This window comes from Megalops cyprinoides, chromosome 6, assembly GCF_013368585.1.
Source record: "Megalops cyprinoides isolate fMegCyp1 chromosome 6, fMegCyp1.pri, whole genome shotgun sequence".
Classification (NCBI taxonomy): Eukaryota; Metazoa; Chordata; class Actinopteri; order Elopiformes; family Megalopidae; genus Megalops; species Megalops cyprinoides.
In genome coordinates, this window is record NC_050588.1 from 15,653,154 (window position 1) to 15,680,323 (window position 27,170).

Here is a 27,170-nt window from a genome sequence, read left to right on the forward strand (position 1 = left end):
CAGTCACACAATCATCCTTATTTTCCCGCAGTTTATCTGTCAGTTCCGCCTGAAGAAAAACTAAAGAGAAATGAAGCTGATTTCTTTCAGCAAGGTGTCTCTTGGAAATTGATAAAAGAGCGGCAAACCGTCGTGAATGGGCGAGCTGCATCTGTGCAGTGGCGTGCCGTGTCAGACATGAATTTCAGAGCGGAGTCGTGCACCTCGAGCGTGCTGCCTATCCGCCTCATTCATCTGTGCGGCACGCTTTCAGTATCGGTTTAGAACAGAAAATAAGCCTTGCGCATAACCCAACACAGATGCATTCTGATTTGGTATATAAGGAGAAAGTTTCTTCTTTCATGTCCACAACCCTCTAGGTCTTATTCAGAATGACCTGCTTTGAGGGACTGGATATTATGTTTTAAGACACAGTAACGTCAATGCAAGCATTGACTTGGCAGAAAGATGATCCATCTGAATGAAGGCAGGACTTTTGATAGATACAAGTCTGCAGCTAATTAAATTTGGTGATCACCAAGAGCACAGTTAACTGTATACAATCTTAGGTAACATTAATAGGACTGAAGTTGTGTTTGTTTTGGTGTGCTTGGAAAATTCTTATTTTCTGTTACACCTTGTAACAACTGTCTGTTACCATGGTTGCCGCTCTCCATTACAGGTCGGTACAGTGCTCTGTGTGGTCCGCACACATAACGTCCTTACTATCCATATCAGAAAAGACGGACAGAATTTGTTTTAAACCATTTAGAAAGTATGGTGATACTGTTAAGCATGTATTTTAGTTTTGTGTCTGTTCGCAAACAGCATCATTCTTATTCTATCCTGTGCTTGTTATGATCCAGGTTTTGGTAAGAAAATGTGACAGTGTCACCCAGCATATTACGCCTCTGTGCTTATCAGTGGCAGCTGTATGCGTAGACATTCACAGAGAGAGCGCGGAAATTGCAAACATCCAAATGAAACTGTCCCACTGAATGCTAATGATTTATCCCCTCAGAGATGAATGTACTGAATTCTGCTGAACCACAGCACCCCTCCCCATGTCTTCTTCCCCTCAGCTCCCCTCTCCAGCATTCCATTTATATTGGAGGGGACCCTGTTGGTGGTTAAAAGTGTGCTAGTGTTCCCTACCTGGAGATTAAGACTGGCGCGACAGAGACTGCTGAATGGATTCAATTTTCTTTTTTTTTTACAATGGCTTTGACTCATTATTCAAAACACTGTATTGGCACGTTTTTCAAAACTCTGCTAAAGTGCAAAAAACCTTAACACAGTGAGCCAAACCACTCACTCCAGCATCAAATACCAGTAACCACTGCAAAATGCAAGTACTGGGTTAAAATGTGCTAAATGAATAATGAAAAACCAAATAACAAATACAGTTTGAAACATGCCGCTATTATAATAGTGTAATAAAAAGGTAAGTTAATAATGACATACACTAAATAATTGCTGTATAAACTCAGGATTTATCAATCATTATGTAAAAACGCAAATGAATCAAAATTATTCAACATTATTATGAACAAAAGAATGATAGTAATACAAGTAATTATACATTTGTAAAGTAGCATAATTGCTTGCATAATGCATTACAGTGTGTCAATCATTATGGATTACGGATTGTGTCTGTGTTTTATACGCACACATTCTCTCCAACATCTTATTTTGTATCCTCACTGGCGTGGTATTGGGAAAAGTCTCCTCGAACTGGTGTTCAATGCCGTACAGAAGGGTAATACAGTAAAATGATTACACATCAATACTGCAATAATGTAATACACTTTCAACAACACAGCAATACTACATGTGCAGTTCCTTTATTGTTTTCTTCACTTCCCAGTTCTTAGTGTGACACAGTCTTATTATGGAGGCTACAGTTGACATCCTCAGATGTGCATAATGCAGCAAGCCTCTGATTAGATTGCGACCATATATTATCTGCATGCAATGTCAGATCTCTCCCTATGACATGGTCAGTTTCTGTTGCTGTAATGTCATTTGAGGTGGTTGTACATCTTTGCTGTCCTTAACCACATCCTTGACCATCACCATAGCCACAACCTTGATGATAACCCTGTCCATATCCAGCGACCGCCTCATCTACATGCTCCATGTTTTCACAAACTGCTTTTCCTGTCAGCGTTTTCGGTTATCAGTTTTGGTACTATGCACCCTCCTATAGACATGGGCATTAGCAAAAATGTGACATAATTGTAAACATGCTACTTTAATTGATGATTGTTAATACATTAATACTGTGTGAGTATTAGTTTGCTTTTGAACACTGTCCTACATGATAGCAGTGATGATGGTAGTGTTTTGAAAACCGTGATAAATAGTTTTTCATTTTGTATGTAAATACGATGTTATGATATTTTGTCACATGGCTTACCTCTTGTGAAGGGTTTTCCTCACAAGACAAGTGTTTTGAAAAGTAAGTCACAGCCATTGTAAAAAAAAAAAAAAAGCTGTAAATGTCAGTATTCAAATTTCCTTTGCGAAGCCACATTGTGAATCACATTAAGAATCAGATTAGGAATCATTTTACGGTGCTAACACATCCCTGTAGATCAAATCTACTTTTGTTTTCTGCTCATTAATCCAGGCTTGGATTACAAGTCTGGTGATTAGAAATCTGACAGAGATCACAAATGCACACAATATTCTCCCTTATCCCCTGCACCAAACTGTAGTGTGTGCCCATTCTGACATGAAAGTCAGAATTATGAAAGTTATATCAGGATATATTGGGACACGATGGGCCTATAGCAATTATTAGAGAATTTTTCATGAGTCATACTTCTGATGGGCACAGAATTATGCATGCAAGCATGCTCTGAGCCCAGCTAAGTCACAACTAATTGCCTGCGATGGACAAGGTCTCTGAACTCTGAAGGTTAGATGAAGAAATAACTGCATAGAAAAAACTTACATATTTAAACTATAAATGATTATCATTGCAAAATACAAGTAACATTTAATATAAATGATCAAATTATTTAGTAGATGAATCAAAAACAAACAACCAATTGAATCTAGCTGAAAATTCAGGAAAATTCAAACTTAAAACCATATCTAAATGAAAAGCTCATTAAGAAGGAAGATCTAAAATAAAATATGGCATTACAGTCACGTAAATAAGAAAGACTTGCCTTCAGAAATATACTAAAGAAAAAAAAAGTATATATATATATATATACATATATATATAGAATATTAAACTTAAAGTTGCAAACAGTACATTATTATATCTCTACAGGAGTTGCTGTATCCACGTGAGGAAGAGATGGCAACTTACACAGCTTACAGCTGCAATATTTTTCATTTACACAGCTATGTAACTGCTGAAAAGATTCAGGTTAAACGCCCTGCTCAAGGGTACAACAGCAGTGCCCCACGGGGACGTGAATCTGCAACCTTCTGGGTTGGCACCGTTCCCTAGCTGCTAATTAACACTGCCACCCTCCTGCAGACTACCTGTGGCAAGTCTCTTATTAGATTTACTACACTTAGGGATTTGTGTTTAAAACTGTATGTACTGCCCTGTGCTGCCTCAGAATATGTGGTACTGTGCTCTTGTGTCTTCTCATGTTCTGCATTAGGGCATCTAGATATTTATTAGATATTTATTACACTATTACTACAGAATATTTATATGTATATATATATATATATATACATATATGTATATGTATATGTATATATATGGGCTATGGGCTGTCAAAGTTAACGCGATAACACATTAACGCAATCTCACTTTAACGCAGTTAAAAAAAATTAGTGCTGTTAACGCAGGTTCTATTTGACCCTATGAATCGCCCGTAATTCAAGCTGCAAATTGAATGTGCGCCACTCTAGCCTTCAAGTGAATCAGATTGTATTAGAAGTCGCTCTATACTCTTTGAATCGGTGAACGATGGAGAAAGGCCTCCATCTCAAAACTTTGCCAGACGGCACACTTGACAAAACTAAGGCTGTGTATAGTTGCTGTCAGGCTGAGTTTAGTTATCACCGGAGTACATCCAGCCTACGATATCACATGCAAGCAGTGTTAGCCCTGGTAATATGCCACGATAGACCACGTTCGACAGTGTTCGGCAGAAAACAATGGACGCGTCAACCTCTAGTAAATTAACGATAGCCATTGCTAAATGAATAGCCTCAGCATGCAGGCCGATTTACATAGTGGGGGACGAAGGTCTGCGTGACATAATTTGGATCACGTCCAATGACTCAACTTATGAGTTGCCCTTGACAGCCACAGTCGTCACTAGGAGAGGGCAAAACTAGCTAAGGAGTTGGAGCTCACAGCGATGGTCACGCTTACTGGTGACTACTGGACATCACTAGGGAATCAGAGCTACCTCAGGGTTACAGCCCATTATATCGATGAACAGTGGAAACAGTGGAAACTGCATTCATGCTTTGATCATCATGAAAACAGAGGAGAGACATCATGCTGAGGCGTGCGGCAAACATTTTATGGATGTACAAAGCAGTGGAACATTGAAAATAAAGTAAGTACACTCAGCACAGATAGTGCATGAAACATAATTGCAGCGGTGAGACAGCTGCCATTTGAACAATTTTTATTAGGGGCACTGTGCACAGGCACAACATTCGACGGTCTGTCACAGTGTCTCTGCAGAATAGTGCATTTGACGGTGCACTTTCCAAATGCCGAAAGGTGGTGGGGCACTTCAAGCACAGTCCACCAAATAGCGCAGAACTCGAGAAACAGCAAGTCGCACATGGGCTGAAGACTGAGTCACTTGTTCAAGACGTACCGACTAGATGGAACTCTGCTCTGGAGATGGTGAAGCGTGTGCAAAGAAACCAACAACCACAAAGAGATGCACGAGCCCTACAGAAAACCAACGTCGCCATGCCAACAAAGGCTGAGCTGGAGCCCTGCAGGTAACCCTCTCCCTCTCCCTCTCTCTCTGGCTGCTAACACAGGTGAAGCTCATTACTTTCAGAGGCATTGTCAATGCTGATAGGCTACACAGTGCTAATGTATGCTAATGTAGATTAACTTGTGCCAATGCATTCAGCTGAGATAAAGGCCAGTTATAGTTGAGTATGACTGCCTCTATTTAATCCTCATGTCCATCTAACTGATGTTCGGTATTGCTTTTTGTGTGTGAGTGAATATAAATGTATAAGCCCCTCACAATTTAGTTGATTTTGAATTGTCTTTTGCAGATACTTCACTGAACTCCTTGGAGGAGAGAAGTTTGTTTCATGTTCAGTGGTGCTGCCCGCTTTATGCCATCTGTCTCTGGTGATGGAGAGTTCAGAGGATGACCCAGCCTACATACTCAAGTTCAAGCAGACCTTCACCACAGACATGAAGAAACGCAAGGACAAAACAAACAGTACATGGCTGAAGATGTCCACAGCATTTGACCCAAGGTTTAAGGACCTCAAGTGCCTGCACAGAGCTGGGAAAGCTGAGGTGTGGGAATTGATCTCTGGCATTCTTAAGGAAGAGATGCTTGCACAGCAACCAGTGCGAACAGCAACGTCTGAACCTCCACAGATGAGAGCAGCTGTCTTAGTTGCTTCAGAGTCTGAATCTGATGAGGAGGAGGACTGTATTGAGAAATGTCTGGGGCGCTACAAAGCAAAGCCTGTCATCAGCATGGGGGATTGTCAGTGGTGGTCCAAACATGCTGGGGCACACAACAAGCTAGCCTGCCTTGCTGGCAAGTATTTGGCAACACCTGCCACATCAGTGCCTTGCGAAAGGTTGTTTTCCCTCTCTGGGCATATTGTGCAGAAGAAGCGGGCTGCCTTGTCATCTGGAAATGTGACCAGACTTGTGTGTCTAAGCAACTGGCTTGGTTCAACAAAATAGAAATAGTGCAAAATGGTGTATTATTCAAAATAATCCAAAAGGCCAACCTCCTGTTGCTGTTGAGAGATTAACTGGTCTAACTGGACTGACAGCTTGATTTTGAATTGTGTTCTATTCACAAAGTCATGGAGTAGGTTTTTGCATGGACTTCTGAAAAGTTTTGAGTGAGATTTATTGAGCATGATTTAGCAATACATGGACACTGTAGTATGAGACTACGCCCCATATGTATCAATCTTTGTGTACAACTTGCCGTAGGACCATGTGTACGCACAATCTCACGATCACAAGGTTTTTCGTCAGAGATATCAAACACCATGTACGTCTAATTGTCTTCATAAATCTGAGCGTAAATCAAATTAGCGTGAAATTATGTGCACATGAACACACTTCACGTCTACTCCTACAATTGTTTTAATATGGACTGAGACACGCCTTTAATTAGTCAAATTAGCATATTAAAGATCCCAGGTAAATCTGAGTGAAATGCAGAGATTGATGTTGAGGATCAATGGCAGGACGTAAGAAAAATAATTATTTGAACACGGAGATAGAGGTGATGGTTGATGAGGTGGAGTGGAGAAAAAAAATGTCCTTTTTGGAGGCCAGAGTAGCGGCATTTCAAATCGATAGAAAAATGCGGAGTGGCTCAAAGTGGTGACTGCTATGAATGCAGTTTCACCAGAGGTGCGTACGGTGAAGAAGAAGTTTTCAGATTTTAAAAGAGAATAAGCGCACACAGGACCAGTGTGTCTGCACCCGGTGCCACGAAGGTGCAACAGGGGGCTTTGCCCACTCAGCTGTAATTTCTGCCACCCCCAGTTTAAGTTTCATGTACCCTATAGAAAAATAGTAAACACAACAAAAATATTGGAAACGTTGGAATACTTGTTGGAACGACACAGGGAAGTGAAGTTTTGGTCAACGAGAGAGGGATAGAGAGAGAGAGAGAGCTGCATGGCATGAGCAGAAAGACAAACAGAACGATCTGATCTGATTTTTTTTTAACTTAATGACCCTGACATTGTTGGCTATTATTTTGTTGATTTTAGCGGCCATCTCTCAGTGATTAGAATCGTTCATAAATTCTATTATTTTGCGTCTTGTAGACCTATGTTCTGAGTGCTCCGATTCCCTAAATTGTGCGAGGACACTCAGGTTTAATACTGGCGTCACTGCTGTGAAATAAATGTATTATTTGATTTTGAAATGGTAATTTTGTGTTGTTGTTATTAAGCCTTTCAGAGGCTATTGCATGGTTAAATCAATGAATTTCATTAAACCTACCACCAGACCAATTTTAGGTGGTGACCTGGCAATCTGCCCCAAATATTCCTATTTCATACTACAGCCATGACGCACAAACACATGGAAAAGGTAGGGAATTGTTCGCATCTAGTCAAAACTTCACTATATTGCCTCCCGCAGGATGAAAAAAATGCAGAAATAGGCATAGCAGGATGATAATCTACTCTTTTACTATATAAAAGATTTCCCCCCTCACAATTTTTAACTGCCCCCTCAGTCACTTCATACTGGCGCAATAACACTCATCAATGATTGACACAAGACCCGTTTACTTGCATCACTGTTAGTTCCTCTTGGTGTCGCCAATCTGCAAATTACAAATTTTATGCGTACACCACCTATAGACCATGCGCAGAGGTACGCATGTTTTCCCGGGAAGTATCTTTTCATAAACACCGTTTTATGTGTAGAAAAGTGCTCAGCCTGATTTTAGTGCATACGCACCATTGATATATGTGGCCGTACATGTCTTAAATTTATGTTATCTATTTTACAATCTAAGCCCAACTTTGTGTTTTCTATGTTCAATATTGCACAGCCCTAGTGTGAGTGAATAAAACTGCCTCACAATTGAAGTTTTTTTTAATTTTCTCTTGGTCCAGTTATCTGAACTTGTTAAGTACATTTGTATGAAGCATATTGTGTCCACTCTTCTTAATATAACCTCGTTGCACTTAAAAATCTTTCAATGGGGTAAAATTTCAACAGATTAAAAAATGAAATAAATTTGTGATTAATCGCAGTTAACTACACAAAGTATCGTGATTTATTTTTTTTAATCGCTTGACAGCCCTAATATATATACATATACATGCTTATACACACATATATATATATATATATATGTAATTATTACTAATACTAATAATAATAATAGTAATCATAAAAATTGTGATAAAGTGATGGCATTTGTTAAAAAATGTGTGATAATAACTCCATTAAAGCAGTTCTTTTGCTCCTGCATGCTTCATTTACTTCATTTACCCTCATCCTTTTTCCTACTCTTCTCTTGTCACGGCGGAGGTGGAACCTGCTTCTGTCACTGGTGTCCCAAAATGGATTAATGGCAGCTCCGCCCAGATGCCGCCACCATCCCCCGATTCTGGTCTGTCAGGCTAATCAAGCCCCCCCCCCTCCGACATGTCATCCCCGTCTGTGTTCCAGAGCTGTGTTTAATCTCGCCCGCTTACAGGGGTTTACGTTAAAAGGGCGAGCGCTGAGCGGGGCTCCATCTGACCCGCGAGCCGGGTGAGCCCTTGCTCCCATCCACTCCCAGAGCCGTGATTACAGGAATTAGGGATAATGCGCCCGCCTGCTGGAGCCCTCTCAGATTGGATGCTTTATTAGGGGCTCGCAGCTCTCGGCATTCTCTCGTGCGGCTCGTGCACAGGCGTGCGCAGCCAAACTGCACTTCAAGTTCACCGTTGTTGGTGGGGGGGGGGAATCTTCAGCATCGTGGACAGCCCCCCCCCCGAGGGACCAGCAGCTGATGTAATTCTGTAATGAGGGGTGGCTGGCCGAGCCGGGCCCAGCGGCTACTGAAGCGTGTGATTGATACTGACTGGGTTAGTCCCGTTGTAAGGCCCAGCAGATTTAGCGACTGTAATGTGGAATTAGATAGTCTTTAACCTAATAAAATGTCGCAAATGCGCCGGAGTTGACTGGATTGCTTTGGTTTGCTCTAGGATTTGGCCGTGCTCCAGGGATTGATTTCGTGAACAGTTTCCTTTTGGGCTCGTCCTGCTGTGATGTGGATTTCTGCCTGCCGCTTGGTGGGATCCTCTCTGTGATTCTGTCTTGGCTGGCTGGAGCCATGGTGGCCCCATGTAGTGGGGCTGTTGCAATAGTGGGCACTCCCCAACCTAATGATTAAGCTATGATTTGCTGTAAATGCACGTTTCCTGTGAATGAGGAAGTAGTTTACCCAGTAGTGTAAAGTTGTTGACATTAATATAAGTCTTACCCCCCCATGCATCTTTGGTCATTTCTGTAACAGTCCACTCAAGATTTTGTAGTATGGGTCCTGGTGAGGCAGGATCCTCTGGGAACACTGTCACGTGGAGGTCCATGAGCCAACGTTCTAAAATGGAACACGGAAAACAGGAAATACAGAATACCTTTCCTTCAGGGTCAGCTGTCACAGGCTTCCAGTGAGTAACACTACAAAGTGCAGATCACCCATGCACAAAACCCTCTGCTCGAGCAGAGTTAGCAACATGCAGGAAGCTCAGGTAGAGGACCTGAGTACAAATAAAGACGGACAACCAGGAGCATTCATCTTTAAATAAATACAAAAAAACACATTTTTTTCTACTATGGCAGCTGCTCAGTTCTGTTTTAATTTTGGCATTTCAGCAGGCTGCTGTATTGATTCCTGCTTCCTTGCTCATTATCACAGTGGCATACGGGGGAGTTGGAGCCATCTGTAGACGCTGTTATTTATCAAAGCGTTTGTTTTGAGAGGATCACAGGCGGACATAAGACAGAGGCGGAGAGCGTGTCCGCTGCGACTATCTCCTACGTGTGTTTCACAGGGGTGGCAACCAGGAAACGAACACCCTCTGCAGTCAGAGATACAGGTTCTGTTCCTCCTCCATCTGCATCACACTGGTTTGTATGCTGCCATGACAGATGAGAGGAGGAAAAAGAACCCGAATATGATACTGATGACAATAATGATGATGGTGATGATTATGATGATGATTATGGTGATGATGATGATGATGATGATGATGATGATGATAGTGCTGCTTATGATGATAATGATGAGGGTGATGATAAGGAGTGCTTTTTTCAGTATATGCTGTGGTTGCTGCTCCTCTTCAAGGAATTCAGAATTAAGGAATTTAGTGGAAAATGTCAAATGGAGAGTTCACGGTTTTGTTTATAGTCTTGCTCATTGGAAAGGCCCAACCTGGTCTTGACTGAGATTGAGGTGGAGACCAGGAGGGCATTGAGGCATAGCTGTGATATTACTATTAAGAAGGTGTTACACTACAGAGAAGACAGGTGTTACACCTGTGAAGCGGTCATCCATGCTGTTTAATGTACATACATCAGGGGCTACTCATAGCAAGCAAGGAACCAGTAGGGTTTCCATCTGGCTAATGTTGTCTTGGTCTTAGCTGACAACTTTTGTTCCGACACACATTGTGATGTGAAATTGCCTGTGTGTGCTGTGTGTAAATCCAGCCTGGAACCAGACGATATCCCTGTCCTGAACAACGGCAGGAAATATCCAAATCAAATCATAAATACAACTTCAAATGATGAACTGGAGAGTGGATTTTGCATAGTTAGCCTATTAGCATTGAAGCACTTTCAGGTCTTGAAGAAAGGGAGAAGACGGCTACCATTAGCTTTGCAGTTGCACAGAAACAAACTAAAGGAAAGGAGACACACAGACACAGTGGCACTCCGGTGGGTATCTTCAGAGATACCTGAATCATACCCCTGTGCATGATCTGTAATATATCATCTGAAGCTCAAGAAACTGTAGGCTGACCTTAACTATGTCTTGCACACTCTTAATGAACACATTTTTAAATGTCACATACCCTTGTGCCATTGACTGCTGTTTAGCACAGCAGAGCGGTGACTCAGTAACACTCAGCAGGCTTAGATAAAGAAAGTATTGTTTATCAGAGCTAATTACCACTCAGAATAGTCATATCATATGAGAGGCACAGCTCAGTGTCACAAGGACAGGATATGTACAGAGCAGTGGCTCATTTATCGACCGCAACGCCGCGCCTGGGGTTGGTGTAACCCGAACCCCGGCCGTCAGAAACCTGCCATCTTTACTGCGTCCGTGGGAATCTGACGAGCACACCAGAAAGGAATCTGCATGCTCTGGAATTTTACTGCGCCGTTAACAGTTCATTTGACACTGTAATTAAGAGTATCAGCTGGAGAAGAATTAATCAATCACCTTCCTCCGGGAGAGAGAAGGTGACCTTGAGGGGACTTGGATTGGGGGGTGGTTCTGTCTGACAGCAGGCCAGACTGCAGAGCATACTGCTCACCGCCGTAGCCGAAATTCGAGGGGAATGGGCTCCTCCCTCTCTCCTGCTGCAACTGGTGATAGTGGCTTTACTGCACATCTGGAGCCCAGTGGCTTCATCAGTGGGTCTGGAGCCATTTGTATTCTCCAGTTGCATTCCCCTGTTCCGCGTGCTGTATAAATGTGGCTGTGGCTGTCGGTTTTCAGAATGCTGTAAGGAGAGTGTAGTTTTCAGACGAAAGGCTGGGGTGTATAGACAAGGCGTGCAGCACAGTGATTAATTAGTGATGCTGAGAGAGTTGGAGCTGGTTGGGGTGGGAGTGGAATGAGAGAGAGAACAAGACAGGGAGAAGGACATAGAGGGGGGGGGGGGGGGGGGGGGGGGGATAGAGACAGAGAGACCGACAGACATAGAAACAGGAAAACAGTGAGAGACACGCAGAGGCAGCCCCTGAGGCTGTGCTCTGTATTCTTTGACACATAACTGACGATGCAAGGTTATGCTCAATGCTCATTGCCACCGGGAGGCAGCTGGCAGACATATACCCTCCCCAGGCATCCTGCAAGGGGTTAACTGAAAATTACGAGGTATTCATGGAATGTCAGGAGCATTGCATGTTTCTTAAATATTGATGGGATTTTAAATGTCCTTCCTGTTTTGTCTGCCCCACAGGGCAGGACAGATCCACGCATACAGATACTGCAGCTAGCTGACTAGTGCAGAGTTTAAAAGAAAAACATACATCTTTGCCAATGGAAATAGCTCATTCTTTTTTCATTAAGTGACAGCAGACTTGTAGCATTTCTTCTACAGCATGTCTGCATGGCTTGTGGATGGGAACATTTCAGCTTAAAAACACAACGATGAGAGAGCTGTCACAGAGTTGATCAGCGGATATGTGTAAGGCGTCTGTTCTGAACCTCATACGGTTATTGAGCTTTAGAACCACTCCCTCAACCCAGGATGTGAGATGCATATTGCATAACACATCAAATGATAGATTTTGATGGAAGTCCTCTTTGAAAGCACGGGAAAGGCTTCGTTTTGGAATCGCAGAGAGCAGGCTGATCCCAGAACAGCAGTAAGCTTGCCATCATCCCCTCAGTGTCTCCCTATTTTCAGCACTCGGCATTCATAAAAGCCATTCTAAGTTTCTAATGCACAGTTAAATTCAAATGATTACTTTCATGGCATACCTCGCCCTCCCACTTACCCAGCTATGGGCCAATAAATAAATACTAAGTAAAATTCCCACATGCAATTTTGTGTGCACTCTCACACACACACACACACACACACACACACACACACACATACAGACCAAAAAAAGGGCGGTAGGGGGAGGGCGGGGGGATTGTCGCTCATTTATACTTTAAATTAGCTCAAATAAGCTTGCCGGCGCGTGCCCTGAGAATACAAACAGAAATAAGGCTCACAGCAGGGAAGATGCAGAGGAGCGGTATGGAACTAAATCTCCCAAAGCGGCTCTTAGGGGGGAATTCAGCAAGCCTGTCAGAGGGAATGAGGCAGGCCACGGTTTGACGCAAAGAGATTCCTTTTCCGGCTCTGGCCTCAGTCGCCCCCTCTCTGAGCGCGTGCGGGCTCCCCGGCCTCTTCCACGAGAGGCATCGTGCTGTGGAAGCTGAGCACGCAACCCGAGAGGATCTTCTGTGTCGGAGTGGAATTGTGCATGCCAGCCGGTGAAACTTGTGGGCCGTGGCTCAGGGTTTTCTCTCTGCGTCGTCCAGGCACTAGTTGTTTCTGTGTAGTTGAGAATTGTTTGCCAAGTCGGTAGGCTGCTCGTTTTGACAATAAAGTTTTTATGAAAATTCCTCTAAACCCGGTACCTCCTAATCTGGTCACACATTAGAAGAGAAGCATGCTGTCAGGGTGTGCTGCACAGTAACAGTCACGGTGCTCAGTGTGAGTGTAAGTCAGTGAAGAGTCATGAAAACGGCCCCAAAACTGCAACCCCATGGGAAGCTTCACTGTGGAAGACAGGCCCCTCACTTTAACTGGCAGGGGCACCATGTTGTGATAGGGTGAGAACATGCCCGAATTAATCTGCTCTTAGATTTAGGTTTGCTGCGTGTCCCCCTTCAGACTCTCTGGTGGTCTCTGAATCGGTCAGCAGCTCTTAATGCGCCACTGGATAATGCAGGCTGTGAATGAGCAGAACCGTTCCCCCCCCCTCCTGATGTGCTGTCCTCCCTTGCCCCCCCCCCCCAATGGTTGCACCTCCCCATTCCCATAACAGAGAGTAGCACTTGTCAATAATGCATGGCTGTATGCAAAATAACTTTGCCACAGAAAGAAGCAAATGGAGGAAGACCCCTCTCTGCTCTCTGTGTAAATAATTCAGGGGGCTGAGAAGTTCAAAGCCTGCCACAGATTGGTAAGGAAGCAGAGCAGTGGTTCAGGAGCTGCCCTGAAGGATGTGGGTTCAGATCCCAGCCGTGAGCAAGGTACATCTCCACAATCGCTTCAGTAAATATCAAGCTGTAAAGTAAAAAGAGGTCATGTGTGATTTGGTATTATGGTTGGCTTGTAGACTGAGAACTATTTACTGTTTGTCATTTAAGAAGCTAATTGGTTCACAGGGGGGTTTAATGTCCAAACAAGCCCTAATTCATCGGCTGTTCTCATCTGCTGCCAAATTTATTAGTGTGGCAGTCTCTAAAAATACTTGCTAAAAGAGGTGGAAAATCAAGAATGGATCTCTCCTTTGTGAACAGGGAGGTGCTTTCTCATGTAATATTTAATTCGGAAACAGCTTGGATAGGGAAAGTTTTGCCAGTCGCTTTTGTAAATTGCCAGCTCAAGACGGGCACAGGGAGACACTTTGCTAAATCATGTGCCAAGGTGCCAGGGCACACTTAGCCATTCCCCTTCAATTCTGGTACACTGAGAGTGAACCATAGAATTTAGACCTAAGGTGACAGTTTCATCTGTGTGCTACAATAATGCCTGTCTCTTTATTTTTTGTGCAGATTCTGCAGTGGCTACACAGCATTTTTTTAAAGCTATTAAAGCCCTCAATCACTTAAAGACAGGGTCCAGACTTTGTGCTTTTTTGATACTGGATTGATTTTGCTTTATAGCAACAGCCTGAGTTCTCTGCTTCGCCAAACACATTCGCCTGACGTGTGGAAATAAACCCAGAGGATCCACTTTGAATCACTTTGATCTTATTGCAGCTTATGTCCAGCTCACACTTTCAAATTCCCTGACCAATTTTCAGTATTTATTCAGTGAAAACAGTCCCCAGGGCAAAATTGCATTTAATACTGTACATTAGCCATGTTTTCACAAATACATCTTTGTCCACTATATGCATTTTTCTAAAAAAAAAAAATAAAATCACAGCGCCAGATCTGAACAGACAGCATTTTTTATCTGAGTGCTAGTAGGACTTTACGTAACATCCATGGCAATAGCTGGACACAAAGAACTCATGGCTCAGTTAAATTGGTCAGTACAAGATGAGCACATGAGTACTATTTAAATGAGTAAATTCTATGCAACTGCAAGGGAGTTCTGTGTCAAGGTAGTGGGAGTACACAGCTTTGGTTTGGAGTTAAGTGGAGCTATTGCTGTTTGAATAGGAGGGAAGTTGTGCCTTGGGTTTTTGTTATTGTTAAGGGCAGGAAGAGATATACTCAGATAAGCTGTAAAAAAACATAAATCTGTGGCCCTCCATGATGACCGCATTGTACAGCAATGGTAATTGCATATTAAAACAGCAATTTATGTAATATAATGTAATGTAATTTATGTAATATGTCATATGTCATTTTGAAGGTGTATCGTATTAGTTGCCCTATAGGCTGTAATTGTAAAAATCTGAGTACTGTGTCCTCAAACAGACCTTGCTCTCAGCTGAGAACTGTCTCATTGTGGAACTGTATACATCCTGTCCCCGTACTGTCGCTATACTTACTGTATGCACTTTTGTAAGTCGCTTTGGATAAAAGCGTCTGCTAAATAAATAAATGTAAATGTAAATGTAAATGTAAATATGGTTACAATGCAATCATACTCTTTAAGTGAATTGCATGCTTGGTTACACTTCACAGCCCAGGATAAATGGGAAAGGGTATTTAAAAATGTGGTAATATTGCAATGTTAGATTGCAGTTACCTGTATGTCTTACCAAAGTGTGTAGCTCATTACACAGACATACATTAGAAGCCAAGATTATGATTTGAGTGACATTAAGAATCACTTGATCACTTGAATCAACCAATACAACAAGAGAACAAGTGATATAAAGGCTGCCAACACCGAGCTGACCCAAGGCTGGCAAAAGGGGCACTGAGGAAGTGAACCTTTTAATTTTCCAGACTCTCGCAGAGCTGCGAGCCAAAAGCGATCCAATAAACAAACACAGTAACAGAAAGAATTTGGACATCCCTCTCGAGAGCCTTTCAGAGGAAATCGTTTCAATGCAAAACACGCCCGATGAGAAAGGGAGGAGCCACGAACGCGCGAGGCGCAAGCTGAAGCGCGTGGACGCGGAAGGCCTGGGTGAGATCGAGCTGACCCGCGCTGGCCTCCATCTCCAGCGGGAGCAGAGGTTTTCAGCGCGGGCCGGCTGATATCGGCTTCCACAAAGCAAGCTGTCACAGCGTCTCCTTCCAGCTGCTTGGTGCCTGGCAAGGAAGAGCCAGCGGAGTCACTCTCTGCCCTGGTCATCAGGTTCACGCGCTTCTTGTTTGCCTCTCGACTTCAGACGGCTTCCCCTGTGAGATGTCCGGGGCTAAAGGTGGAGGGTCATTCTTTTGTCTTTTTTTCAAATAAACCAAAAACATATCCTCATTACCTGTGTAGAGTTGTTGTATGGGGGGGATTTTGCTCATATCTCTGTGAGCAGCTACATATTGCTAACTGGCACTTCTGGAAATCCTCTGTTAAGGTGCTGTCTCTATCGTACTGTCAGCAGAGTACAGCCTGGTATAACTGATCGGATGCCAAACGGCACGCTTTTTGGCTGCTGTGTGAGTCTTCCCTGCACGCTTTGGTTGGAGGCCAGCAGACTCTTCTGCTTGTGTCTTGACACCACACTTTTTTTTAAGCAGCAAACAATGAACGTGAAATATTGTGGTACCCTTCTTTACTGCTGCCACCACACTTTCTGTGGCCGTGGTAGGTTTAGATTGGCTTAATCATACAGAATTCACCCAAGGCTGCAATTAATCTGCCTCAGCTAAAAGGCACTGGTCCCACTCCCAGAACCGCGGCGCCTCTCCCCTCACCAGCTGTGCTCCGGAGCGATGCCACATAATCCCCGTTCCTACATCTAGGCCAGAGAAAAATTGTTTATTCTTCAACTTAGTTTGCAAAGCTCAGTTTCAAAAGTCATCTGTGTCTATGGAAGTACACCTTTCCACAACATTCGCTATGTGAAACCATGAATGACACAAGACTTTAAGGTGTTATATTACATGTTTACTGAGTGATATGAGAGTCCAAAATCAGTCATCAAATCTAATAAGACCAGGGCTTGCACATTGTGACATGGTTACTACAAACCTTGCCACTTAGTTTTTGCTGTTGCACATCTTACTACTGAAGTAGTGCTGGTGTGAAAAAATGCATTCAGATTTCTGGTGGTTGCCTCAATAGTGAATTGAAATTCAGAGTGATCTGATAGTGTATTATCTGTGACAGCAGTCTCTTGCTGGTGCATCCAGTGCTTCAGGATGTCCCTGAGTGGGTTGTGTGTCTGGTTGTACTTTGTCTGCTTCAGGGATGGAGGTAATGGAGTTGGCTATTGAGACACCACCTGTGTGGGATGTTGGGCGTTGCTGAAGTAAGTCAGAAACTGGGAAAGCTGAGAGAATGACAGTGGAAGTCTGGACAGTGGACTGCGATGACCTGCCGCAGTCTGTCACCAGACTCAGTGCTTGGGTCTTTAGGTGCCAGTCGTTCCTGCCGCAGCAGGCAGTTTGTTACTCAGCTGATAATGCAACACTCCTCACTGAGGTTTATAAGGATGCTCTGTGTCCTGCCTTGAATCCCCACCTGTGCTGAGACCAGCCACAAGAGCCAAATGAATCTGTTTTCCTTCCATATAGCCATACTGCAATGTAAGTGTTACCTGAGGTGTCCCCTGTTGGATGGGACAAAATGTCTTAAACCATTTTGTAATCCCCAAAGAAGAAAACAAACGTCAAGGACAAAAGTGTACGGACTACCGACGGTCAAATCTATGTGGAGAGCATGAGAAGTGGAGCTTGCTCCTGGTGGCACGGCACACATTATTTCCGCCATGTCAACCGCAGCAGGCAGAAGCAAACGTTTGCCAGCTGTGGCATGAGTGATGTGGTAGTTCATCTCCAATGATGCTCTGTCGGGTTTCTCAAAGACAGTCATGGCTTTTTCAAAATGCGCTTGCTTGCTGTTCAGTCAATTCTTTTTGCATTGGAAAACAAAGCTGTTTTTTTCCTATTTTTTGCATACATCTTTTTTGCAGTGTTTCCAGGCTTTAGTCTTATTTATTTATTAATTTAATTTAATTTAGTTTATTTGGCTTCATGCTGTCGCTCAACAGGACTTTAGAACACCAAATCCTTTTTTTTTTTTTTTTTGGCTACCATATGGAAAAAGTATACTCTTAAGAACATTTGTAAATTCAAGAACTGCCATTTCAGATTTGCTGATGTGTTTTTTGTGTTTTGTTTACTTATACATCCAGTGGAATTATGTGGATAGTTTTAGACATTTCTCCATGCTAAAAAATCTGGACAATAGCCAATCACAATAAACCATTTTCTCATCTTCCAGATGTTAAAAAGGTTCCTTCGTGGTTACCAACACTGAGCTAGGGTTTCTGTTCATTTTAAAACACAAAAGACTGTTAGGCTAAATGTATGCTCTACAGATATCAACCATGTGAATGTTGTGTTAGTCCTTCAGTTGCATCAGTTGGAGCCTGACTGCACCACAGTGCAACCCCACTCACCTGCACATGCCCGTGCTCTGTTGGAGCCTCTGAGATGATCCTGCACTCTCCCCCAACGTCTGGCCGATGTCAGTGCCTTTCCACGCTCTCGCCGTGAGTCACGCAAACACCCAAGGACCTCATTAGCGCACCCTCCTGTCCCCTCATGCTGACAGCGCTGAATCCTTTGCCACACGCTGTGGCCATTAAAAGCCTACTGCAGACCCCACCCCCTAGCCCCCCAAGTGTAACAGATGTCTGAAGTCTCACACACACACACGTACCTAGGTGGGCCTGTACTGGAGCCTCACATGTCAGATGAAAAAGCCCAGAGGAACATGTGCAGTAATATCTTCCCTGTCGCCACCTTGGCTTCACAGAAGCCACTCAGGAGGGCCAGATGGACACCTCTTGCCCCCTCCTTGGAGTTTAGGTACTTCCTGTGACTGGATATCCAGATGACTCTGCCACCTCGGGTGTCCTCTAATGTGAAAGAAAGAAAAGTTTGACGCATGGAGCAAAAATAAATAGGTCTCAGGCATGTCTCCATCTGTAAGAAAATGGATTCCAAAGGGACTAATTAGATGAATGTAGCAGGCCGGCGTGCTCCTCTGAAACCTGGCCTCCGTGCCAGCAAACGAGTGCGGGTGCGTTTCTGCGTTGCTGAGTCACTTAAATTGGCTTGAGCATCTCAGCTCGGTGGCCTTTTGGGCTGAACGGGTGCCTCCCCGTTATAATTAACGAAATGTTAATAATGGAGACAATATATTAACTTTTACATTTTAAATGTGTTTGTTCACGGCATGTTTCAAAAGGCGCCGATGAACAGCCATCTGGAGATAACTGATTGGAGATGACTTAACAGCAACAGTTAATACTAAATTTAGAATGCACCTAAGTCTGAGGAGGATCAGGATAAAATCAGTACCATAAAACAAAACACCCACACCGAGTCTTTCTTAAAGGGGTGAGTAAATATCTTTTTAAGTCAGAAAATGTGAAAAAGATTGCATATCAGTTTCCCTCAGGGTTCTTTGTAGATGTAATAGACAAGAGGACAATTACAAGCGGCTCTGTACCCTCACTGATCATAGTAACATTTCTTCATGCATTAGTATGTGTTTTCATGTATAGAAGTGGTGGAAAAGTCATTTCTGAAGTGAAGGCTCAGTTATTAATACTTGTCCATGCGTCAGGAGAGCTAATCAGCACTTATTAACCATGGCATCGCTTCATCGGAGCTAACATTATTTATCATGACAATAAAAGCTAATAGGCAGAGCAAGTGTGTGTTGCTGCTTAGGGGCCTGACAAGTTATTTACAGCCGCTTGCTTTTCTGTTTCTTTTGCCCTCAAACCGAACCCCCCCCCCCCCCTCAGCTTTGCCTGCCCAACTGCATGCTTGGATTGTCTGCAACATTCCCCGCTGCCCAAGGCCTTAAGTCGTGTCTTATGTTAATCAATACGTGCGGGCTTTCAGGGTTGTGGAACATCAAAGCCCACCGTGGCCACAGAGTCCGCAGCGCGGTGGCCCCGTCAAGAGCTGCGCCCTTGCCGATTTTCCTCCCCTCCTCGTGTCGGATTCTCCCGCCGCAGATAACTGCAGTCCCAGGGCTCCTGAGTGATCCTCACTGTGAGGGGCTAATTGCCTTGACTGACGAGCCACAGACCCAGATCAGCGTTCCCTGTATCAAGAGTTGGCAGCCTCCCGACTAATTCTATTATTGGAGGAAGCTGCAGCTTACACTCTTCCCCAGAGATGTTCCCTTTATCCCCCCCCCCCCCCCCCCCCCCCCCCCCCCCCCCCCCCCCACACCACCAGCAGACTCAAAGACATTTGTACTGGATTTTTTCCCTCACAGCCACACCTGTTCTGCGTCTTTCCTCACAAACAAAATGGGTGGTATTAGAATGTACTCACAATTGTTGACTAATGTGAACCAGTCAAGACACTTTTCTCTTCTCTAGCAGATCACTGTGATTGGTTCGAACCACCACTTCCTTGAAAGCGTGTTATGGCTCCACTTATCGAGGAGTTCATGAAGTTTTTCATTCATAACAAATCATTGGCTGCAATACTTAATAGACTAATAGCGTTGAGATTCCCAGAAAACAGTGGGGAAGAACAGAAAAGCAGAAACTTACACTGACGCATGCTCACTCTGGGGGCTCGCGTGCTGTTATTTTGGCAGAAAACAGAGTGGGCCCCCTTCAGTTCTCAGCTGGGCGCTGTCACAAAGCAGGTGCTGGAGAGCCTCCCCTCAGGTCCAAGAGGGGTGCTGTCATGTTCTTATGTGATTTCGGAGACATGAGGAGATGCTCTTCGTCTGACTGTGGCTTTGCCTTGCAGAATGCGGGACGGAGACCTACAGAACGTGTGCAAATGGGTGCTGCTCCTTACCCTCTGCCTGGCGTCTCTCTGGGGACGGCTGACGCTGGCGTCATCGCATAGGAGCCACATAGGTAAGTAAAAGGTCGAAGGTCTCCAGCATAATGAGGTGATTGAAATTGTTCAGCTTGGGTATAACTGCATTTATTGTATGATTCATAGAGCTGTGTAGATATAATGTGTTTAATATATTTGAAAGTGCACAGAAAATTTGGTTCATGGAGAGCATTGTTGCTAAATATTTAGATGGCAGGTTACAGGCTGCCAGGTTACTGGCTGGTAGGGCATACCTCATATCTTTGTGGCACTGGGTTGGCGTCTTTTTAGCATTTCCTGCAGAAATAACCGCAATGACCCTGATGTCTTACTCATGACAGATATTGACTTCTGTGCCATGTGTTTATCCTCATTTAAGCATATATAATTTGAAAGCCATCTCATAAAGCCACACAATGAATGGCTAAATGCTCAAGTACCCTGGACTAACATTTAAAATAGGTGACAGACATCAAGGTTGTGCTACAAAAGCTCCATCTAAAGATTACAATTACAATTATCATGTTAATTTAGCAATATAACTTTCACATAGTGAATTTCTAATATACATCCCTTGTATATTGCCTTGAATGTCAGCTAAGGTACCATCAGGTATCAAGGTTAAAAAGCTGAACATCTTCAATCATCTGAAAATCTTCAATTTGGTATTCACAGCTGCAACCTACTATCACCTACTGGGTTAAAAAAAGAGGTTGTAAGCCAACAGCCAGCTAATTAACCAAATTAGCTAAATCTAATTGCCAGTGGGTGCGCTACCATCTCACTAGCCAGGTAGCTGCAACTTTTCCTATAACGTTAGCCAGTTTGCTTGCTCTAACGTGCTATTACTCTTGTTTGCTAGGTTGGTAGGTGGTCATCTAGCTAAGTTGGCAAGTCACTCTTTTTTGAAAAATGTAATTCAGACTCCTACAATGGCAAAGTAAACTACTTGTCACTCACACTACCACTCAGTGCTGAATAATCTGGAAATGGGAGATTTGTTGCTTTAAAACCATGTCCTTAGGCACTGAAATGCTTTGTGCTATGCTGTATTTTTACACTTCACAATGCAAGTAACTCACCATCAGTATGTAAGGCTGTTGGTGCTCACTATAAATCTCACCTTATTACAAAAACAGACACTCTGATTAGATTAAACCATAGTTTAAACATAAAACAAAAGCTTTTCTGAAAAGGTTTATCGGAGGATGTAGTATTCCAAAGCAGCTCAGTGTTAATGTAGCATTTGATTGCTGTTTTTGTATTTAACATCTATATAATATATGATTATATAATTTCTTGCCTGTATCATGCTGTTCATGTTGCAAGGTGGAAGTTGCTGGTTGGAGGTGGGAATTGTGTTTGTCTGCTGAATGCTCGCTGGTTAGGACACTGCCTTTGACAGTAAAGTTAAACATGTTCAGAATCATCTTGTGCCACTTGGAATTCAGGAGAAATGTGAAAACGGGAGTGTGGGGTGGGGGGTCAGTAAATTGAATTTGGGGGCCTCTTCCCCTAGAGCACACCTGCCACAAAGTCAGCACCGCAGCCTTTGACGAGAAGTCGGCTCCCCCCCTTTCTCTTTTTAACCACAGGAGAAATCTCTCCCTTTGTAGTGCTCGGCCTGCTTTGAAAAGCTCTTTGCAAACGCTGGAGCAGTGAGCAGTGATGGCGGGGGAAGCGTTTAATTTGCAAGAAAGGGGAGGACTTCCGATCAGTCACAATGGCAAAGTTTGTACCAATTAATATTCCAGGTGAAGCCACAAGGGTGATTCAGTTAAAATTGATTTCACAGAGCAACACTGTGAAGCAGACAGTACCCACTGCAGTGGTGCTTCTGCAGAAGTTTCAGTTACACTATTCCCACAGTAGAGGTGTACCTTCAGCTGCTGTAATAAGATTCTTCCCACAGGGCAAGGGTTGATTGATAACAGTGAACTGAACTGCAATCAGTTGGCACTGAGACTGAATCAATTGCCAAAACAGACAGGTCAATCACCTTCACTTCACATACAGTTAGTGCCCACAGCCTTGGAACATACCAGCCCAGTAAATGCACCTCTATATCCATTTAAATGCAACATTGAGTTTGGGGGACCCCAGTGCAGCTAGTGACCCCACCTGAGCAGAGGTTAAAGCATGATGATCACTGTTACCCTGAGAAAATGTCTCATGATACCACTGAGGAAGGGAATGGGGGGGGGGGGGGGGAGCGTGAGAGACAGTGTGGAGCAAGAGGGGGGTTGGGGAGGACATTAACCCTCTTAAAACTGTACATGTGGCACCTTCAGCAAGTGTTCTCTCTCTTGAGGAAAAGCCTACCTTAGCCTTACCCTAGCCTTAATGGCAGTCTCACAGACCTACAAGTGGATGGTTGCTGCACAGGTCCGCAAGCCTTTTATGTTACATGGCTACTGTATACAATATCAGGAAATATTTGCAAGGCTTAAGAGAAGAATAAAGAAATAACTGTAGGACTGGTTCTGAGGTGGTTCCTTCTGTTTTATTCCACATGAGGATGATGCATCACACGTCGCACAGACTGCATTCAGATTAGGGTTGTAACAATACATTGACACAGCTGTGTTGATATTGTGGATGAAAATCGATCCATACCACTAACTTTTTTGGTTATTTATTTTTATTCATTTTGATGCAGCAATTTTGATGGAAGTAGAATGCTTGTGTGATTCCTATATATTTTTTAGCATTGAGTGTTTTTTTCAATGGCATATAATGGGCTAATGCTTAGATACTCTACAGTTTTTTAAATCATAGGATAATTTCAAGGTTATGGTGAATCGTGTTGTATTGATGTGCTATCCAATAGAATTCATGGATGACTGAATTTTTTTTCTTTCTGAGCCTGAGACTCCAACCAGTGATTGCACGGGGTCCTGTTCCCCCTCACTGCTGGTTTGGGCATCCTTTCCACACGACTACACACATTGCACACCAGAACAAACTGCATTCAGTGCAGTAAAAATGCACCCACATGTAAATATTAATGACAGCTGACAGAGAAACAGCTCCTGAATCCATTCCACAGAGCTGACCCCCCTGCCACCCGGCATACCCATGAACTGGAGCAGTATCACTGCTCAGATGAAAATGTCAGCTGGCATGGAAGTGACATCTTGGCCTTACATCTGGAGATTGTGTGGGCCTGCATCGCAGCGAAAATGTCAGCCCACAGTGGTTGTTGTTGCCATAATGTGAGCAGTATTGTTTTTTCCAACAGTCTGTTCTTTATCTCCTAAAGGTAGTTCTCTGTCGAAGTTTGTGAAATGGCCTTCTTGGAGGCTGCCCTATAAAGAAGGAGAAAACAATACTACTGTTCATATACTCAGCAGTGGGTATTAGTCAATCGGTTATGAACTGGGTGGCAACAAGGGCTAAGAATCGAAGAATTAGTGTGCTGCTGAATCCAGATTCATGTGTATGGCAAAAATGTTATCAAATTGTGTTTTTACAGAATAATTCCCCAAACTATTATTCTTGATATTCTTTGTCAGTGGCAGCATGATGGTTCATTAATTATGAATAATAAACAGTAGAGTTTTGATTTTGTATAACTTTAATTAACTAATTGTTTATTCATTACTACTGCTCTCATTACTGCTCTCAGTTACAACCGATTGTATTTATCTTTTAATGGAAGTATCTATATTCATTTCTGATATACATTTTATACATATATGCATACTTACATCCTTTTTGTGTGGGAGAAAATCTGTCCAGATTCGAACAGTATATCAAACAGGCTACTCTAATTAAACAACAACAAAAGAGCTTTGCCACAAAAAACATATTTGGAGGATGTGGTTTTCAGTGTCTCTAAGAATATTCCATTTATTGCAGTCCTTGCACTGAATGTTTATTTTCAAAATGGATGGTCTCTATCTTCTTTGTTTCCAAATAAACATGATATGCAAATACTCCTGTACATCTGAAGACCTCTGAAGGTGAAATATATATGTAAATAAATGGTCATTATCAGTAATTACACACCATTATGTTGGGGGTACTGTTATTGCTTCTGCTTTTACATTCTAAAACAAATTCAAAAGCTTAACAGCAAATCATTGATTTGAATCACATAAGCATATATTTTTAATTTCATCAGTACTTACTAATATATTTGAAGTTTTGTCTCCAGAGCTTTTCCTTTCACAGGCAAGCGTAGAGAGTTAAACATGTTGCCAGATCTTGTCACATAATTAATATGCCACGATTTAGATTTAGTGCCACCTCTGGCCAGTGCTGGCTTTACACATGCCTCTCAAATGGATTTGCCCCATTTCCTAGAACTTTTCATCGCACATACTTCAGCAGATGGCGTGGACTATACATGTGCCAGCATCCCTTGCGTACCATTAAATATGTATGAATGTTGGGAGGCCCTGAAGACATGCCTCAGGGTAAAATGAATGATTTCCTTACTCATGTATGGTAAGGAGTTGTGATGTACACTGCAACATATGTGTGAATGGAATTGTGAGCCAAGCCTGTTTTTAAAGTGGAATGAAAAATCATGAAGGAAAGGCCTAATTTTCACATAGTGATAGACTTTTTAATGCAGTCTTGCTGGCTCCCTCTGAGATGTTGTTTCATGGAAGATTTTAGTTTTAGAAATTCTTTATGTTGCTAAATGTCTCAGAAAAGGGCCACACTTCATGAAAAGACGGATTACTGGATAACTGAAAAAAATGGAGCCCTTATACTTTACTGTTTCTTCTGTGCACCATCCCTCTATGTGTCTTCTCAGTGAATTTGTTATCACTTATCATTAGCAATTTTCACCTAATCTAGCAGAGACAGCCTTGCTCAGCAGAACCAGCATGTGACATCTTTAAATGGAGCAAGGCAGTGAGTATAAAAAGCTTTTGGACAGAAAGTACAAAATGAGTTTCACTCAAGACTGTCATTTACCTGTGTTGGCTACTATTTTCTTTAAAACACCAACGCACGATTTTCTGCATGTATTTAACTCACCATGTCCACCTGAGATTTCAGTAACCCAAAGCACAGAGTTGAATATATATAGCTACAGTAGGCATCCTAAGGCAACCTAAGATTTAAAAACAAGACCAAGTGACACAAAATAATTTAGGAAAAATTGGGTAGAATAGTGCTTGTTCAGTTTGTGTAAGGTAATACGGATGAAATTGTTCAGTGAAACTTGGCTTTACTTTGATGTCAGTAATTATGGAGCCAGGCCTACTTCTGAAAGCGTTTTTTTCTGACTTACACAGAATAAGAGCTTTGTATGTGTTGTGTTTTTTTCCACTAAAAACATTTTTTTGTGGTTATGTAATTTTATTGGTACTATACAGAATGTTTTTGGTTAAAATGATATTATGCATATCAGGACAATAATGTAGTACAGTTTTACATGTTATTATCAATTTAGCTGGACAATTAACAATTTAGCTCTTTGGCTTAAAATGAAATAGACAGTAAGCTAGCTACTGTGGATAGCAAGCAAGAGTAAATCATTGTTAACATTAATTCTAGATGGGAACCTGGCTAGCAATCTTGGTCAGTTTTCACACTTATTAGCTAGTTTGCAAGGTCAGAGTTCAGTCAGTTTTCAGTATTTTTCTGTGGCTTGCTTGCTGCCTAGTTAGCAAACTGCCTTGAAGTAAAATGAGCAAATTATTTTCTGAAATACATTACTATTCCCGATTTTTAAAACAAAATAACCGCAGTGGGTTCAGAATATGATATAAGATTCACAGGGACTACAATGATTACATGTCAAGTTTTTAAGTTTAAAGTGAACTAAAATAATGACTGAAACCTTGGGAGTGAGGCTTCAAGGATTAAGCTGCTGGGATGAACCTGAGTGTCTGTGTTGGTTTGTAAGAAAAATCTGTCAGTTTGGAACAGAAGTCATCATTTTAAAAGACTGTTTCACAATTGGAACTCTGAGCAGTCATCCTTGCAGCCACAAACCCAGCCTCACATTATTCTCATATTTCCCCTAGAGATATTTGGAGATGTAGATAGAGAGTTGTCAGCTGATGGCGGAGCGATGGTGTGACATTTGGCGAGCAGGTTGGTGACACGATGAGGGATGGAGATACAGGTGGGAATACAAAGTGTTTCCCACAGCTGGTAGACAGTGGGAGTCCTAAGGTTCTGTCCTTGGGGTCAAGTAAAAATAAGAGCCATCGGAAATGGAGGACCGTGGAAATGTCATACATTTTCTATGAGTTGCAGAGACCTTTTTACTCCTTTGTGAGTTATCTGTCTCTCTGTACTTTACATTGACAGCTGTATCCCTGCACTGTTGAGACTAAGGAACTATGGGGAAACAGGTACTTGTGAATAGATATTTGTGGTAAGATCTGCTGCCCAGGTCTGATTATAATCACTATTGTGTGATGAATTGTTGAAAAAATAAAAAATTTCTTACAGCTTATTAAGCAATGTCTGTTGTCAGGATTGGGTAACAACACATCATAAGCACACACTTTTTTTAGTTTTTTTTTCTTTGATTAGACATTTACTGCTCATGCCATCGTGCAGCTAGAGGCAACCTCCCTTCCAGGTAAACTCATAAAGGTGAACTGCTGACTGGAAGAAAGGGAGAGCTTTAAACTTAACGGGGAAGCTGAT

At 42.7% G+C, this 27,170-nt stretch overlaps 1 protein-coding gene across 1 annotated transcript in view; it reads left to right on the top strand.

Annotated features, from left to right (window-relative positions):
* Window positions 1-27,170, top strand: part of si:dkey-238f9.1 (chemokine-like protein TAFA-2) — a 71,831-nt gene that overhangs the window by 19,524 nt on the left and 25,137 nt on the right. The window contains exon 2 of the mRNA XM_036531983.1: window positions 20,472-20,584. Within this exon, the coding sequence (XP_036387876.1) occupies window positions 20,473-20,584 (112 nt within the window). The 5' untranslated portion in view covers window position 20,472. The remainder of the gene's footprint in view (window positions 1-20,471; window positions 20,585-27,170) is intronic.